General features: G+C 41.5%; 3 protein-coding genes across 3 annotated transcripts; 2 read left to right on the forward strand and 1 right to left on the reverse strand.

Annotated features, from left to right (window-relative positions):
* Positions 1–3,434: 3,434 nt before the first annotated feature.
* Positions 3,435–3,815, reverse strand: RB195_015584 (uncharacterized protein; the record flags this gene model as incomplete). The annotated part of the gene is made up of 1 exon (XM_064206363.1): positions 3,435–3,815. The coding sequence occupies one exon, from the start codon at positions 3,813–3,815 to the stop codon at positions 3,435–3,437; it is 381 nt and encodes a 126-aa protein (XP_064062244.1).
* Positions 3,816–4,485: 670 nt separating this feature from the next.
* Positions 4,486–5,847, forward strand: RB195_015585 (uncharacterized protein; the record flags this gene model as incomplete). Its single annotated transcript, XM_064206364.1, has 4 exons — positions 4,486–4,569; positions 4,623–4,736; positions 4,797–4,919; positions 5,560–5,847. The coding sequence occupies 4 exons, from the start codon at positions 4,486–4,488 to the stop codon at positions 5,845–5,847; spliced, it is 609 nt and encodes a 202-aa protein (XP_064062245.1).
* Positions 5,848–9,642: 3,795 nt separating this feature from the next.
* On the forward strand, positions 9,643–16,884 carry RB195_015586 (uncharacterized protein; the record flags this gene model as incomplete). Its single annotated transcript, XM_064206365.1, has 8 exons — positions 9,643–9,649; positions 9,723–9,796; positions 10,180–10,281; positions 10,404–10,493; positions 10,935–11,007; positions 12,349–12,402; positions 16,674–16,740; positions 16,842–16,884. The coding sequence occupies 8 exons, from the start codon at positions 9,643–9,645 to the stop codon at positions 16,882–16,884; spliced, it is 510 nt and encodes a 169-aa protein (XP_064062246.1).
* Positions 16,885–17,989: the final 1,105 nt, after the last annotated feature.

Consider the following 17,989-nt stretch of genomic DNA (forward strand, 5'->3'; position numbering starts at 1 on the left):
GAGAAGTCGGAATGTCGGATGTGTCGAACTCCTTCTCAGCTTGGGAGACCCTGCCGGAGGACGAACCTCCGCTGTGCATCGCAGTTCGACGCCCAGTGTCACCTCCACGCCACTATGAGGCGGTAAACCGTTGTGGAGGGAAGAGGAAATAGCGGTAGATTAATTATTTTTGTAGTTGAGCCCTGTCGCCCTGCGTCATACGAAGGTTAGGGAAGCTGCAGCGGCGAACGAAGTGTGAGAAGACGTTGCACAGTTTGTACCGCGCATATCAGGGCGGTTTCGTTAACTGGAGATACAGCTAATTTTGATGCAAAGTCGACAAGGTGTGGCAGCTTCGTCCTACTTGAGGTGAATATCATTTCCTTGTCGGCGTACCTGAGATAAACCGACGAACGTCCCAATGATGCAAGAACCACTTCTACATTACTCAACTGCTTTTCGCATGATATCATCGACGGCAAAGTTGGACAAGAAAGGACCCGCGACAGCCCTTCTCCTGCTACAGTTTCCACTTCAAACGATGAAGTAAGTCCCGGGCGCAGTCGGTTAGAGGTCCGTTGTAGCACACAGTCGAAGGTTCAAAACTGTCCTAGTGCAAACCAAGCCTTTTATCCCTCCGGGATCGATAAATTGGTACCAGACTTATCTTGGGGGATAAAAACATTGACTTGATCATCGGCTGCCCCCGCTAGTCATTGTATAGGCCAACACGCGTTCCAAAACTTCAACGATTTCAGTAAAACGCATTGGCGCATCCGACTTGGACTGATACGCCAGTAACTTTATCCTTTTTTTATCCTGTTCTTCAATTTTTCCCAACTACTCACAGACAGAAACCGGACATCTACAAAGATAAGATTTTAAGTCAAAGGTTTTCTTTGATGCTCTATCAAAGCCGAATACGGATTTTTTCAACTGCACCACCGTAGCAACACAACGTCGCGAAGTACAAAAATTCAGATTTTTGGCTACGAGTCAAAGCTCGTACCCAGTCAGTGTGTGACTTTGAACAAAAAATAACAACTGAGTTCACACCTGATAAAACCTTATTCAGTAACGGTTTCTTATTAGCCATTTTCAGTTTTTTTTTTGCAACGACTTGTCAAAATCATTTGAAATTACCAAAGCCCGCACTAGTATTGCACTCTTTCCTAGTTAGGGTCAGTGTTCCTCGACAAAATAATCTTTAGATGGCGCCCAAATACTGAAAATATATTTTTTAAATTCTGTATCTTTCAAATTTTCATCACAAGCTAAAAAAACAAAACTGTAATTCAGTCTCTATGAAAGGTTATTGTCATCTAGGCACGCAGACCAACCGGATACCTTTGGACACAAATCGAGCTACGGCTGTGTTACTGCATTTATTATCACATTTGAAAGGAATGGAATGACTAGAGAAAGGAATGTTCTTTCTACAAAACGAAATCCTTCAAGATAGCTCGCTTTATTCTTGGGAATTGTAGAAAAATCTTTGCACACCCTTGAAATTGAAGATTCTGATAATGAAATTGGGACTCTGTTTTACTGAGCTGCTAATCCTTGGCTTAATTCTAAATCCAAACTTTTTTTAGTTCTATTCGGATTTAAACTTCACTGATTCTTCACTTTTCTTCGTAATTCATTTCCTCCATTGCATAACTGGAATTCATTCGTTTTCATTCATCCATTTCTTCCATTCCAGTCATCGTAGAAAGATTTGTGTAAACATAATTATTTCATTGTCTAATGACTTTACTTTAATATTACGTAGATTACGAATATGTAACTATCATTTCACTTTTCAAAAAATACTCTCACGTCAAAAATCATATATCCTTGGGGCGCAATTATCTTGGACTCAGCCTAGTTAATGTATACCCGCAGGTAATTTTTTTTCAAAAAGTGCTTCCTTGACAGGGCTTGAAAGTTCTAATTACATTCAGTCGGTAGAGCTCGTGTCTACTAATCTATTGATGTACAGATCTTTCAATAAAGATCAAACTGAGGCGAGTTATGAAAAAAAAAGACGAAGCAGATCCGCCACTGTTTTGTCTTCACCACTTGCTTTTTGGATTTAATCAAAAAGATTAGACCTCTGTATCTGAGATAATTGACCATTATGGAGAAATATTGCTTGGAGATAGCGCTCTTTATTCGTCATTGCGCCTTTTGAATTACGTATTATGACCCCGAGAACCGACCGGTAGAGACAATTGTTGCAGGTTGACAAAGATGGTGTAGTGTAGCGCTTAGAAGTTCCGTTCCCTGCACCATCGATTAGAGGTTCTAATCCCCTAGTGCTCACCAAGCCTTTCATCCCTCCGTGGTCAATAAATTGGTACCAGAGTTGTCTGGGGGATAAAAACACTGAAGTGACACATCGGCTAGCCACCGCAAGTCATTGTATAGGCGAGTTACACGTTTGTGAACCTCAAACAATTCTGAATTGAAGTTAACGTGGTGGCGCATCCCAAGCGGATTCATCAACGCCAGAAACTTTATCCCTTTCATCCTTTTACAACTTACTCCCGTTATGCAATAGTTTTCCGATTCTTGCTGGTTTTTTTTTTCCATGTTTTTTTTTCATGTTTTCCATAGTCTTTCACGTTCTCTTGCAAATTTTCATGCCACCTTCGATGCACTTCTTGAAAAACTGAACTCTTACCAGTTTCGCTGCCTCGATTAATTGCGAAAGAAAACCTAAAAGTGTCGAAAGTGCTCCGTTTTGACAATGTGACACCCTATTTTATTTTTAAAAAACGAGAATTAATAAAATGTAAAAGAATTAGAATGCGATTTTGTTGTGAAATGAGAAACTCTTTACATATCTATATCATCGCGCTTTTTCCTTTGAAAAAAAAAGGTCAAGAAATACTCAAAACGTTGTATTTGATGGTATTTTTCACTTTTTTTGATTTTCGATTTGCTGGATATAAACTTCTATTAGCTGCATGAACGACTATTCACCTTGACTCCCGTGTTCTTCGAACTGGTCGGGCGGGAGCAAGTGATTTTTTCATTTGTCCCGTTCGGGTTTCAGAGTCGCCCAGTGATTCCTCTTTTCATATGGGACATGAAGCGCATCATAATTTTCTTTGAAGAGCATCGTAAGGAAATCTGATCGTCGGATCGGTGGTCTTCCTGTAGTGCACTTAATATCGCGGGGAACCCAGTCGCTCACGGCTCTGGTCCAACGGTTGTCGTTGAATCCCACAACGTGTCCGGCCCTTACTTTCCTTTCTTTGGCAAACGCGGCGGCGTCTCTGAGCCTTGATCGCTGACATAGAACAGAACTTTAGATCACATCTTTCACTTGCGTGAAGCAGGATACTCCTAACATCATTCTCTCGAATGAGAGTTCCGTTGAGGGTGAATGGGCATCCGAGACCCATCCGTTACGCATGAACATCGTCTTTTGCAGATTCAGCTGAACATCGATGCATCCACATTTTTTAACGAATTCGGCCAGCATTCGCTCCGCTTGACTGACGATAGATGTCATCGGCAAAGCGTAAATGGAGTAGCTGTTGATCGCCAACCTTCACTCCCGTGTCGTCCCATTCCAGCTTTTGCATCGACCACTCAAGAGTGGCCCTGGATATTTCAGGTGGGATTGTATCCCTCTCGGACCCCTCTCTACGTGTCAGTGATGACATTCTTGTAGAATGGCAAAAATGTGGTCGTGAGGTTACTCTACAATTCTCGAAGTTTCTAATTTCTTTATGATTTACTGACTGTTCTGAGCCTTGGTGATCCAAAACTTCCACGAACACTTCCGTCACAAGTGAGTCAAAGGCCTTCTTCAAGTCGATGTAGGTGAGACAGAGCGGCATCTTGTACTTTCATAATACCTCGATGAGTTTTGAAACAGTGTGAATGCGGTCAATCGCGCTGAATCCTTTTCGAAACCTCGCTTGCTTGCATGGCTGTCCTTATCCAACACTGTTTCAATCCTGTTAAGGATAACACTTGTAAAGAGCTTGTAGATGACGAATAGTAACAAAATTGGACGTTGCGATGTCGCAAGGATCTCCCTTGTTATACAACAACACAGCCTACCTGGTCTTCCACTGTTTAGGAACCTTTCATTCCGACAGCTAACGTGTAAAGGGCCTTGCCAGAGTGTTGTGAAATCGTTTTATGTAGGGTTTTCTTTAGTAGTGGATAGAAATTAGGAATTAGTTTGTAGATATCACAGCGGAATTCAATGCAGGAATCAAAGACCTTGAACACGTCAGAGGCATGAGTTTTTTCAATTAAGTAATATTTTACATTCATAGAATTGAAAAAAAATTGAAACCCCACAAAATTGATTAGTGCTAAAGCTACTCGAAAACCAGCTGTTTACACTTAATATCAAAAATTCGGCCGAACGATGGCTTCAACGTTTACTAATGTAAATGAAAGGGCTTAACGGTGTGTTAACTCCATTGTTTGTTCCAAACAACAACTGAAGAAAGTTCATTCTTAAAGACTAGTTCTACGAGGTTCTTCATGTAGCATATGCTGGTACTAGTAATTTTTTGGCTCGTATTTGTAGCAGTAACGCTTGCTGGACATCAACCACTATGCATCTGCAATGGAAAGGTTAGTAACCTCAATTCTACCTACTACTACTGCAAAAGTTATGTATTTTTCAGCAGAAACGTAAGAGGAAGTACAAAGGATATATGGCAGAAAGTATAGTATCACCGCTGTCGGCGCCTACTAAACCACCAGAATCAAATGAATCAAAAATTTCCTCTACTCTTAAGGTAAATTCAGAATGAAATGACTCTTACATAAAGCACTTTCATTTATTTGTTTTTATTTAGGTGATTGAATGCACCCAAAAATTAGCACAGAAGAACGAAGAAGGAAAAACGGAGTTCACTCAGAACTCTTTTTGCTTAACTCCTATGTCAATCGATCAACCAAAAAAGCCTCACATATCATCAGTGAGTACACATTTTTGTTGTTCATGAGAGATTTTTCTCCACAAAAATTCATTAGGAGGGTTTCCTTGATGGTGCAAAAAAAAACTGCTAGCCAGCAATCGACGGATCAATCTGTACTAGGTTAAAAATAGCATACTAATCTGACGTGGTGAGGGAATCCACGGGGAAGACTAGAGACGGGGTTGTAGACTGCAGAATCAGGAGTGATTCAGTTCACCCCTCTCTTATCCTCCTACAACGCTCCTCTATGTATATTTTCTGATCCCCTTAGCAACCTTTTCATTGGTTTCACTTGAATCGGCAGTCGAGGAGAACTCACTGGCTTTCGATCACTGCGCAGCTGGATGTGGCACGTGTACGAGAGTGAAGCGTTGCAACTGGAATCGTCGTGAAAAACCAAGTCTTTCACGCTGTTTTTGAGGAGAGGAGCGGAAGCATCACTGTTCCCACAATCTACAACCTCATCTCTAGTTTGTGAGTCATTCAACTGGACACAGCTTTAGTAAAGCTCACAGTTCTTTAACTTGTTTGATAATTCCTTAACGACTTTGCGGCAGATTTATGACCATAATGTGAAGAATGACAGTAAAAGCTGCTGGTTGAGTGTCTTAGTGTTCATTGTATAAATTTGTGTGTTTAGGTACAAAACTCGGAAGCAAGAAAAGCAGATGTCTCTCACACACAACATTCTAAAGAAGACGAAATTTTGGACGTTAAAGGAACGCGAAAAAAGCGAATTACAGCACAAAATCAAGAAGAAGCACGCACACAACAATTTTTGGATGAGATATCGACTAATGGAACGACACAAGATAGAACAGCAGACGCCGCTTCAAGCACTGAGAAAGCTGTGAAAAATATCGAATTAAACGAAATAACTCAAAATACGTTGCTTACTCAAGAGGATCGTGATGCTCGGCCTCGCTGAATCAGAAACGAATTTCGCAGCTGGAAACAAAAGAAGTTTTCAGAAATCTGGTGCTGTGAACTCGTTCTTGGTAGCAACGTTCTAATCTCTGATAATTTTTCAAAATGTAATGTTTAATGTAATTCCACATTGCTTCGTTCACGAACAAAAAAAATCTGTGATTTAATAAACCAGGTTTATTATTAAATCCCATGGTGGACTTTGCCAGAATCAGAGGGAAATTGAAGAGGAAATAACAAAGTTAAAGGCATCACCCCACGAATCTGAAGTGGTACGGATTTCAGGTGCAGTATTCGTATACGGGATCGTAGATTATGGAGAGAAGTTTGAATTCCGTCCATTTCTTCCTAATTGGAGTAAAAAACGGTCCGAAAGATGCTGCGCGTGCACGCCTCTGGCGCGCTCCGATTGAACTCGTTGTAGAAAATAGCGTGCCGGAACGCACAAAGCCGTATCTTCCGGGCCGTTTTTACGGCGAAGAAATGGACGGAATCACTCCCTCCCTCTCCATAATCTACTATCCCGTATACGAGTACTCCACCTCCGTACCACCTCAGATTCGGGTGGGGTGATGCCTTGAAGGTGATTTATAGCTTTAACGTGTTGCGCTGCGTCATGAGATGAAGGATGGAGAAGCGGCCTCACGTAGTGGCTTTGCTCCGTTGAGGACCTTTCGATGCGCGCGCGGTACTGTGGCAGATCAAACGAGTGAAGTTGGGTGTTATAGTTGGAACAAAAGGACATGAAGAACGTACGCAATTCTGTACGCGGCTTCACTCGATGCGCTCCGCTGGAAGGTAGCAGTTAGGAGCGTTTTGAAAACCCTGCTAGCAGCACCCCTCGCTGCAGCTTGCGACGGTCCCACCTCGGTTCCAACTGCTACCGCGCAGTTTCAAGCGTGTACGCAAATGCGCCGCAATTACACTCGTGATTCATGTCGTTTTGGCCCGACTATACTTTTCGCATCGCTCCTTGTCGAACTTTAGGAAAACTATGGAGGATATTTATGCACTTTTCTTCAAATCACTAAATCTTAATTCGTTTTGTCGAACACGTTCTCGCTAAGTCATTGTACGGACCCACCATCTCGGACGCTACTGATAACTCTTATTCACTAATTGTGATCACTTTTATTGATTTATAGGATTAACCAGTCGGAACGTCCGGCTAAAGCCGGACTTCTGGTGTTTGCTTCGCTCGCTTTCATTAATCAACAAAAATTAATATTAGTGCCGTTTCCTGTGAAATTAAACTTGTGCATCTCTAACAATCTTTCTTCATCTTTTTTCATTACAACTAAAGGGGAAACATTTCATAATCATCTTTCTAAATGCGTCAATTCTATATTTGGAGAACATTCAAACTTCAACTTCAAACACTCCTTACCAATATATTATAGACAAAATTTGAAAGCATTAATCAAAATATTAGTTTTCCTCCTGACTCTCCCCAACAGTTACCAAAGAATGAAGTTTTAGCGTAAAATGACCTGAAAGACATCATTTTACTGATAAAGATAACGTTCTACGTCAGATCATGTAAAATGTTCGCTACTATCTAAGCAGCCGTTTGCATGCATGTTTTCACTTTCTGAGGAAGGTACGCTACCAACTTTGGGGGAACGAAGAAGGAAATCAACCCATAGTACCCAATTTTACATCCATCTGGCGCCGGTGCACGAATTCGACGCCGAGGAACCCGTCGAAACCCACTTCGTAGCTATCTGGGATCGGAGGGGTTTCCTAGGGGAAACGTGGAGATGAGATTGTAGTTTGCGGGATCCGCAGTGGTTCCGCTCATCTTTTTCTAATCGTCGTAGAAAACGGCTAGGATGAAGCTGTCGTTTTTATCCGACGATTTCAGCCGCAACGTGTCAAGTTGGGTTTCTACACCGTTACTTGCGACGACGAACGAGAGATGGGCGGAACCACCCCAAATCCCGCAACCTTCAAATCAGCTGGCTTACATGGTACACTTGGCTTTCCTTTGGGAAAGTCATAACACGTCAGATTTGTGGTATACTGCCTTTAAGGACAAATTGTAAAAAAACATTTGTGTCTATACGGAAGGAGTCACAACGAAACACATAAGCATATGTGCACACGTCAGTTAAAGATTCAGACTTGGAAGGAAGGTGGGGACGATATAGAAAGAAGATGAGCAAGAATAGGAGAATTTAGCGAAGCAGCAAGTGCGGAAAGTCAAAATCTCGAACTTTAAGTATTTCTTGGATTTGGAAACCCAGTAACATACTTCTTTTCTTAACTCAATGGTTGGCCTTTGCGATGTGGGGATAATCACTTCATAATGTTACCCTTCGCGATCTCTCTCATTTCTACTACCGATTCTACCAAATTTTCAGCAGGTTAGATGCGGTGAGGCGATGTGCACTGTTCAAGTGCCAACGTTGGATCACTCACAAAAACACCTTTTAAAAGAGGAATGAAAAAAGCCACTCCACGAAGAATTCAAAGTAGAACATATTTTTGCGTTATCCCAGGACTATTTACTGTAATACCACTGCAGCTTTGATAATTTTTAATTGTCCTCATTACTAGAGTGACTAGAGTATCGTGGGCGGGTGTGGTGTAGAGGTTAGAGGTTCCGCTTCCCGCACGATCGATCGGAGGTTCGAATCCGCCCTAGTGCTCACCAAACCTTTCATCCCTCCGGGGTCGATAAATTGGTACCAGATTTGTCTGGGAGGATAAAAACACTGACTTGATCATCGGTTGGCCCCCGCAGGTCATTGTATAGGGCAACACGCGTTCGTAAGCCTCAAACGATTCTGAATTGAAGTGAACGTGGGGGCGCATCCCAAGCGGATTGATACGCCAGTGACTTTATCCTTTTCTTTAACTAGAGTATCGTGGTCATTTTTGAAGCTTATTTTCTATTTAAACTTTATCTGGGCCTGGTTCTAATGCTATGATTTTTTGTGGTGCTCGCTTCACTCGTTTTCACTGACCAATAAATATTGAAAGTGTGACATTTTATGTGAAATTAAGTTCGGATTTTTTTAACAATGCTTCCTTCTTTCCTTTTATTGAAGCAATTCATAGCGCTGATGAAAGATTTCTTCCTAATGCGTCAGTACTAAATTTAGATGGTATTCAAACTTGATTTTACACCTATATTCCTTTGACGTTCCTGCGGTAGAAAAATCATTCAAATTATGTGTTTTTCCTCTCTTTCTTTGCGATGTGCTAACACAAGATATCATAAACGTCATTATCGTTCTGATAAAGATAAGGTTCTACGTCAGATCACGCAAACTGTTAGCTACTATTTAAGCAGCCGTTTGTATGTGGGCTTCAATTTCTAAAGGAAGGATGTTAACAACCCAGAGGCAAACGCGAGGGGGAAATAGATATGCGGGAAGTAGAAAAGAAACGCAAAAAATGTCATTGTCACGGCTATGAAACGCTACACAACATCACAACTACTTCTAAACAAATCCACTTATAGTTATTGTTCGGTACTACTGCACCGCAGGGCATCAAACTGACGCCCGTGGTCCCATCTCACTCTTCTGTCGCTTTTTGGCGCCGACACACCGACTCGATGCCGTTGTCCTAAGCCTTCCTGGACTTTTTTGACTCACATGTGCGACAGAATAAGCCCGGTATTTGTAGCATAACAGTATAGCATAATGTATGTATGTGTGCATGTGTGTATTTATGTGCTTGGTTTTCTCACCCTACAAAGCATGATATTGATAATGTTGATACACCTCTTCGAGGTAAACAAATGGAATGATGTATGCCTCATATTTCCACCTTTGAAGACCGCAGGATGTTTGGTGTGTTTTCTCATTGCTCCACATTTTTATCAAGAAAAGTTATGCATTTGAATTCAGTTAATCTTAATTTTAGAATGGATAATAATTGCCACCGTTCTTCACCAGGCGACATCTTTAAAATGTCGAAAATCCCTCAAAGACGGAAGTGTAGGTTCAGTTCTTAATAACTTTCGATGAGACCAGTGACATGCTCTCAAGAGCTCTCTATAAACAAAAATATAATTACGAACTTATGGTAAGCAGTGAATTTAAAAAGCAAATAATTAATTAATTAATGCTCAAGGACAAACAAATTTTTACTCACCTCATGCTAAATCCGCCGTATTCTCCCGAGCAAACGGGATAGGTTCCTAAAACGAAAGACCATTAGCTAGGCGAATATCATGTAAAGTTAGTTCGGACTTCTGAACATTCAATAGCTTAAAGCCACTTTTTCTAGATCTTCTATGTCTTCTGATCTCAATTTTTACTTCCTGTTTAGTGCATCTCCAAACTCTCAAGATGGTACTAACTCTGCTTCATCATTCCAGTTAGTAATCAACACCAATCAACCTTACTGCTCTTTTCTACTGCCTCCACCGTGCGAGAAGGGGAAATATGTCCTTGGTTCAAAATGGAAAGCAGACAGCAAGGTAGAATTTTGTGGATATAGATGTGTAGTTAGTTGCGTCACATCCTCAACATTTTCGAAAGCGGTGTAGATTGAGCTTCATCACGATATAGGTTTCTTCTCGTGATCTTTTGTCCATTTCAGCCGAAAGAAGAGTGTATCATTGCTCCGTCGGGGGCTTTTTCGTGTGTTTGCTACAAAGACTTCTGCGCATCGGAAGTCTCATATGTAATGGTAATAACCACGTTTCTTTTTGTACGTCTATCGGTGGTAACATACTTCAACAAAGAAATTGAAAATTGGAGAAGCTCTCGTGGAATCTTGCTACAGCCGTGTTAAAACTATACGAAGGCTGATGCAATTGCGTAAATGGTTGTGCTGTAAAGTGGTGCAGAGGAATTATTGGCTGGTGTCGAAGTGGGATCCTCGCTTGCCGAAACCGGATTGTAGAGATGAATAAGATATCATCTCAGTCGGAGCTCCTCAACCGCACTACTTCGAACAGAGCAGCTTAGGCAAGCGCATCAGGCTTCAGTTTGTTTTGATATAACTGTTTGGTTGCTTGAAATGCTTGCGTATTCATTCAAAGCGACGTTATCTCACACATCTCTCACTTAAGGGCACCTCAATTCCAAGGTTGCTTGTTTCTTGATTACACCAGATCAAGCTTTTAAGGAAATATGGAAACGTTCTCCCCAGTATAGCGCCACAAACAGATACACCAATTGTTTAACGAAAATCATAGAGGGTAAGTATGTGGAGCCAAGCTTGTTTGACGTTATCTTCGTCTATAAATAAATGTTTTCTGATAGTGTACCTGCGAGTGTACGTTTTTTTCCTGATGTTTCGGCTTTCTCGCCGTCTTCAGAAGCCTAAATAGAGGTTGATTGGAATAATCCTACGTTTACTCCGTAAAGTGTCACACCACCTTGGGCCATTGTTTCGAAAGTCGTTCACGGTAGTGAAAACGAAAACCATATACATTGACCCGATGTTCGGCGGCTGGTTGCAGGTGCTTGTTACCTATTCGGTGTACGAGCGAATGAATGTTGCTGTCTGTAGATCACTAGCGACGATATAGATGATTTGATCTACTGACGCAACATCACGCAGTTATAGATCACAGAGCGGTACAAGTGGCAAGAATTCATTCGTTATCGACAATCATGCATTCCTATTAGTCATTGAAGAGTTTATTTTAAGAATCCAAAACGCCTCCAACGTCTTCCTTGCCGATATTTCTGTTTTGCGAGTCAGTATGGGTGGTGTGACACTTGACGGAACAAACGTCGGATTGTTCCAATCTACCTCTATTCAGACCTCTGAAGACGGCGAGAAAGCTGACACGTCAGACAAATAAAGGTTCCATCTGAAAGCACACCATTAGAAAACATAGAAGTATGTCGAGGTTATAAGACACCAGAAATAAATAAATGGATTATAAATAAATGATTCTCGCAAAGAAGTCCTACAAAACTAGAGGAAAACAAGCAAACACATGAGGAGATTAACTGAACTGAAACACTACTGTCACCTTCTGATGTAACTTGACCTCAATTTTTAGGAGTTCCAGGATTTCATCGTGCCTTCTTGACTTTAAATTTTGAAAAAAAATAGATAAACTTTAAGAGACCGGAATTCAAACATTTAAACGTTTCCCTTTTTAACATTCTCCTGCTTTTCTTTTATTGAGACAGCTTCACCTAGTTATTTAGCATATCTTTGAGTACCAAAAAGTACCAAAGCACAAGAAGTACCAAGAAGTACAAAAAGGCGATAGTACCAAAATGCAGAAGTATCTTTACTGAAAAGCACCATGGGACGGCCGTGCGGCGGCCGTGCGGTATCCCATGGCTGATTGCAGATGTAGTATAGACCCTATGAATTGATTGGTATTGATTTTTGGTTGCAAATTGTCTTCTTTACCGTTGCCAGAATACCCAATCTGTTCTGGTTGGAGTCCCTAAAAAGAAATAATTTCAGAGCATGACACCTCGGTAATGCATTAACACGATCTCGGTCTACCCCCATATAGCTTCCAATGTTGATGTTCAATCTTCTTCCTGATTGATAATTGTGTAAATTTTAGATGCTAAAAAATATGGAAATGGCTCCACTACTCTCATTCCGAACAAAATTCAAAGTAAGGTTTATTGTTTCAGGACTTGACACCAAATACTTTTTAATAACAACGAGTAAAAAAAGCACATAGATAGCGCCTTGACATTTTTGTAGAAATGGAACCGCCGTCGAGCTTTTCCGACCTGGCATCAAATATTGGATATTAAAATTTTTCGTTCCAATTCCGTTTAATTCTATGAGTTTTGGAGCATGGATAAGCGAAGACAGCATCTACGTGCGAAAATGGCGTCGGCGATGCGATGACATACATGCGATGTGTAAGGATTAAAGAGATGTTCAGGACTAAAAATAAGGTTTAGTTTGTAGCTCCAAGCCACACCTTGATAACTTTTGCTTACATGATCTACGATGTCATGGATCTTCTGAGCTTAATGTTAGATTTAGAGTTCCGACTTCAATAGCTTCAAATCATGCCTCAGTATAATAACTAGCTTCAACTCAAATTTTAGAGACCTTTGCTTAGATATCATTGATTCGCAAAGATCAATGCTTACGTTCCAGAATCCCAATTTTAGTGGCCTCACATCTCTCTTTAGAAGCTTTAGCTCAAAGGTTACTTACTTTTCCCATTATACCATGGACCCCGTAAACCCAGTGTTTAAATTTGATCGTTCCGAACTTAGTAATTTTAGCCCGCAAAGTGATCCGCGATTAGCCTACGTGTCCTCAGGTTCTATTTCACACTTTATCTCAATAATTCCGTTCTGGGCCAGTTGGACTTCTCCAGTTTGAGCCCAAGAACTCCTCAGAATACGTTGAACAAGGCGGTCTATTGGTCTCCTTTATACGTGAACAAAAAACCAAAAATCCAGTTTGGCCAGCTTTGCTTTGCAAATCGACTTTCGCGTACAAGTAGACGCTTAAGCAGCTTCCTATCCGTAACGTTTAACGCCTCCATCACCGCACACAGTGCTGCCCAAGTCTCCGATCCGAGTATCAGGATGGGGCGAACTGCTAATAATTAGATTCGCAGCTTGACTTCGTTGGTGCTGGGGTCGAACACACGGTCACACAGGCATTTCGTTAAGGAGTTAAATGCTGAAATGTCATTAACGCAAATTTTTGCTGAATATCTTTCTCGTAGCTGCCGTTGTTCTTCCGCGTACAGCCCAGCTAACAGAACTCATCGACGAGTCGCTCGGTTGCCTGTCTCCCTTATTCCCGCTGAAGGTCTCAAGGAGACCCTCTGCATTCATCAGGGCCTAGACGTACCCCATAGTCTGCAGCCAGCTTCGATACAAGGCTGAGAACAAAATGAAGTTTCGCGGTGCTTTCCACGAATATGACAAGATCGTCGGCGTACTCAAGATCGGTCAGGGGACACCGTAACCGATTTCGAGTACGCCGACAATACTTGAGGGTGCAAAGACGATGTCAGCAGGACACTCACCAACTGTTCTTTCCATGATGACAAAATTGAGCAGAGGGAGTCTTTATACTGCCCCTTCTCTCACTCTAGTTAACACTTCTAACGATGATGTAAATCCGGGTGGTATTCGAACTACAGCAGCTGTTCGTTGCTTGATGTCAAGTAGGTCAAAGAACGTTCGTGGCTAGCTGCATTGTCTACGAATACCGCTGCCAATTTTTGATCGCTTTACCGACGATCAGAAATTGGCAGCGGTATTCGAAGCCAACGTATTATCCTGTACCAACTTATTCGGTAGTTGATCGCTCAGGATTAAAGCCAGCCTGCTCGTCGCGTGTTGTTTCTTCGCGATGTTTGATAAGCTGGTACAGGATAATTCGTTCCAAAACCTTGATGAAAGTGCTCAACTTCAGTGGTTGACCCTTTTCGGTTCAGCAAAGTCTTGAAGTCCTTCAAATTGGTATGGCTACTTCACCACTCCACTCCATTAGCAGCACTGTGGACTGGAGAATATCTCATCGACCCGCCGCTACGATGCTTTAGTAAAGCATGGATTCCGACCATTCTTTTCTTCCTCGTGACTTTTCAAACCCAATCGCTCTTGACGTTCATTCGTTTTCGCGGCCTTTTTGCAGTTTACTACACAGCTGCCTTTTCAGACTCTTTTTCAACTGGAAGTCACCAGTGCTGCGTGCGGCACTTGCAGAATTGCATGCGGATCTTGCCTTCGCAGATGCAAAGGCGAGCTTCTTTCGCGCCATCAGAACCGGGAGCGTTTCCTTTGCAGTGCCCACAATGCACTTCCTCAAAGAATCTACATCGGAAAGCTTCTGATTGTCCGTATCCCAACATGAATACACACACATTGGTGGAATTTCGTTCTGCATTCAGACCTGCCGTCCCGATTTTTGGTTGAGGAGGAAGCCTTCGGTTGCTTTTGTTGAGCCATATCTTGGAGCTAAGAAGAATTTGAAGTGGTCAGAGTTGTATACGGTTTCCGATGAGCTCTGGATTTTCAGATTTCCGGCTGAAGAATGTTTCTCGTCAGAACGTAGTCAACCGTAATTTCAGGAGTTCTCATCTTTTTTGTAAACTTTCCTTCAGCCCAAAAAATATTTACTCATGTTACCTGAGCTGACGATGTCGAAGATTTCTCATAAACGTGTAAGCGACAATGAAGCCCATCTGTCCACATAGGTCGACTAGGCGGTCATCAGGTTGTCCGACGTGCGCTCCGCTGGATAATACCATTTTCCTAGCAAAAGGGATTGTTGTTCGGGCTCCATCTTGGCATTAGCTTTGATTCCGGCAATATCCACCTGCTGGCTGGGTATTTTAGACATCAACACATTGACCTTATCACAGAAGGCGCCCTTATTCTTGAACTCAGCAATTTTCATGGGAGCATGGGAACTTACGATTCAGAAGTTTCGTTCTCTGCTATCCCGCAGTTGTGCAAAGGTTGTGATGAACACAATGCTATCATACTTAACTAGACGATGTTGAGCCAGAATTCTCCACCAAGATGTTGTAATCGTTTCTCGCAAGCAACCTTCCAGCTTCTTTTCATCAGCATCCCCGCAATAGGTACTGCAGTTCCCGATACTGATACGGGCAGGTCCCGGATGCATACTTCCTGCGGTGCAGAAAATGACACAAAGAGATATTGCAGTCTAGAGAGGGTGGCTAGTTGGAGTTTGCTCGACAATGTCCGGCAGTGACAGCGTGAAGAAGTGAATGGTTAAGACAAAGGATGAAGCGTGTAGCGTTAATCAACCCGCTTGGGATGCACCACCACGTTCGCTTCAATTCAGAATCGATTAAGGTTCACGAACCTGTAACTGGTCTATACAATGACTTGCGGGGGCTAGTCGATGTGTCAAGTCAGTGGTGAGCACTAGAGCGGATTCGAACCTCCTATCGATCGTGGAGGAACTTCTAACCTTTAACCTCTACTCGCTACATTACACCCGCCCCTAAGCCCCTAAGCGAATAATTGTTGCCAAAAATTTCATGCTCACAGTTCATCTTCTGGGTTGTGGGCTTTGGCGATGTGCTCGATGAAGGCACCCTTCTGCAACTTATGGGAACTTTGCGCCATTTAGTTGTGCAGATTATACAGCTCGTACGTTTTTAACGCGCACATTGGGATGTCTAATTGTTCTTCGTGAAAGAAAGGGCACCATGAACAGATAGCAATCAGAATTGTACACGCGGTCCCTAGGTTTGCTTATTCATCAAGTTGCTGTGACGCTTTTAAAAGGGAAACTCGAAAATTTTTCATTGATTATATCTCAAGGAAGAAAAAATTTGATGCAATTGCAGCATTCCATTTTTTTTTAATCGACGAAGGCGAGCGGAGCACACAGCCTCTCACGAGATCTGAAGAAAGGTTAACGTTCAGGCATTAGGACAATGCTAACTTAGTAGTTTTTTTTTTGTTTACTCTTAGATCCTCCCGTTTATTTCGACGATCCTGACGATTTTGATTCCTAGTAAGATTGGTCGTATCACGTTGTGTCAATAGAATCAAAATATATTCACCAGGAAGATATGAAAAATCTCGTTGAAGAGGCCGTGTGCAGCTTTGCCTTTGTAAATTGTGGTATGTGGACTTCGAACTGGGCAAATACGTTAGTTGAATAACACGGAGTTCTAGGTAAACGTAGATCTGACAAGGTGAGCACTGTCCCGATGTGAGCAGCTATGTACTTTGTTTAGGTACATGGATCATTTCAACGATAACAAATAGATGCTTGTTCACTGCGAAACGAAAAGAAGCTTAATGCTTTGAAGTACATGAATTAATTAGCAACAGCTCGCTCAAAATGCTTGCACAATGCGAAAAGAAACGAGATAAAGTTATAAATAATCTAATTTTTTTCTGCTGTACATTCTTGCAGATGGTGGAACGACTACACCTGCGCGGAAAGCGAAGAAGAAGACTGCCTTTCACAGGAACTATTTCAGGTGGGTAGGACACATCATTCAATTCGTATGCACTTTCTGTTTCATTTGCATTAATTATTAATTACAGTGCATTAATATTATTATTATGCATTTAATTACAGTGCTATAATTCTTGTGATCGTTTCCCTTGACTTTCTGCTATGACCGTCAAAAAGCGAAAAAAAAACATCTTGTAAGTGGAGACATGTGTATTGTACTACAGTGTCGGAATAGTGCAAACTATTGTTAAAAGTTATTTCATTTTTTTCAGTGCTTTTCTGTGAAAAAGTACTCGGTTCTAATAAACACTTCGGAGTGCTGTTTGCTATGAGACGGATTTGTTATTTATGCTTCAGGCATCATCTCAATAGTAGAAAAAGCCAAAAATTTGCGTCCAGACATTACATTTCACCGTTGCTGACAAAGAAAAAGTTAATAGTGTCAACAGAGGTTTTTCTAAAGCATTGATAAAATTCTGTAGACGTCGAATAATTTTATACAGCGCATTAAATAGGCTTAATTAGATAGTTGAGTTGTTATTTTATCATATGTTATGCTAGTGAGACCACTATTGAATGTTTTATCCGTTCACCCTAGGAGTTCCATCAAAGAACATGAAATGATAGATTTCTGCGCTGAAAGAAGATGATTCCAATGTGTATACTGCATTAAATTTTTTTCTATTTTATAGCAGAATGAACCAGTGCTATTTCCTTTTCTCCTTTAGCAAACTCCTGTTCTGTAAAAGCTGCCATATTTTCCCAGGTGCTCTTTTCTAGATCACTTTTCCTTTGCATTCATCAACGGTTGAACGGAGAAGTGTTTGATGATACAACGACAAAGCACGCTGCTACTTCGGATGAATTCCACTTCTCATTCATATGTAAACATATGTGTTATGTAACTATTATGATGTCTTCTCCATTTCACTCCAAGAGAAGTCAGTTCTATGCCTTCCTATTCTCTCAGACTCCTCTATTAAAAGGAGATCTACCGTAAAATTACACTTGTTTTTGAAATCCTTCTCATAAAATATTGCCTAATATTATTACATTTCAAAACAAATAACGTAGAAATCATCAATTTACCATTGCCACTTAGCAAATCCGATATTTGTTCCCCATTTCTGTAAATACAGACGTAGCCGAGAGAATTGAACCGGATGAGCTCGACGTGATTGCCTCAACGCGCGCTATTTTTCAGCCAGAGACACACACTCTCTTCTCTCGGCTCTGCCACAATCGAAACTTTTCGAGTCCTAACCTTAAAA

Source organism: Necator americanus, chromosome V (assembly GCF_031761385.1).
Source record: "Necator americanus strain Aroian chromosome V, whole genome shotgun sequence".
Classification (NCBI taxonomy): domain Eukaryota; kingdom Metazoa; phylum Nematoda; class Chromadorea; order Rhabditida; family Ancylostomatidae; genus Necator; species Necator americanus.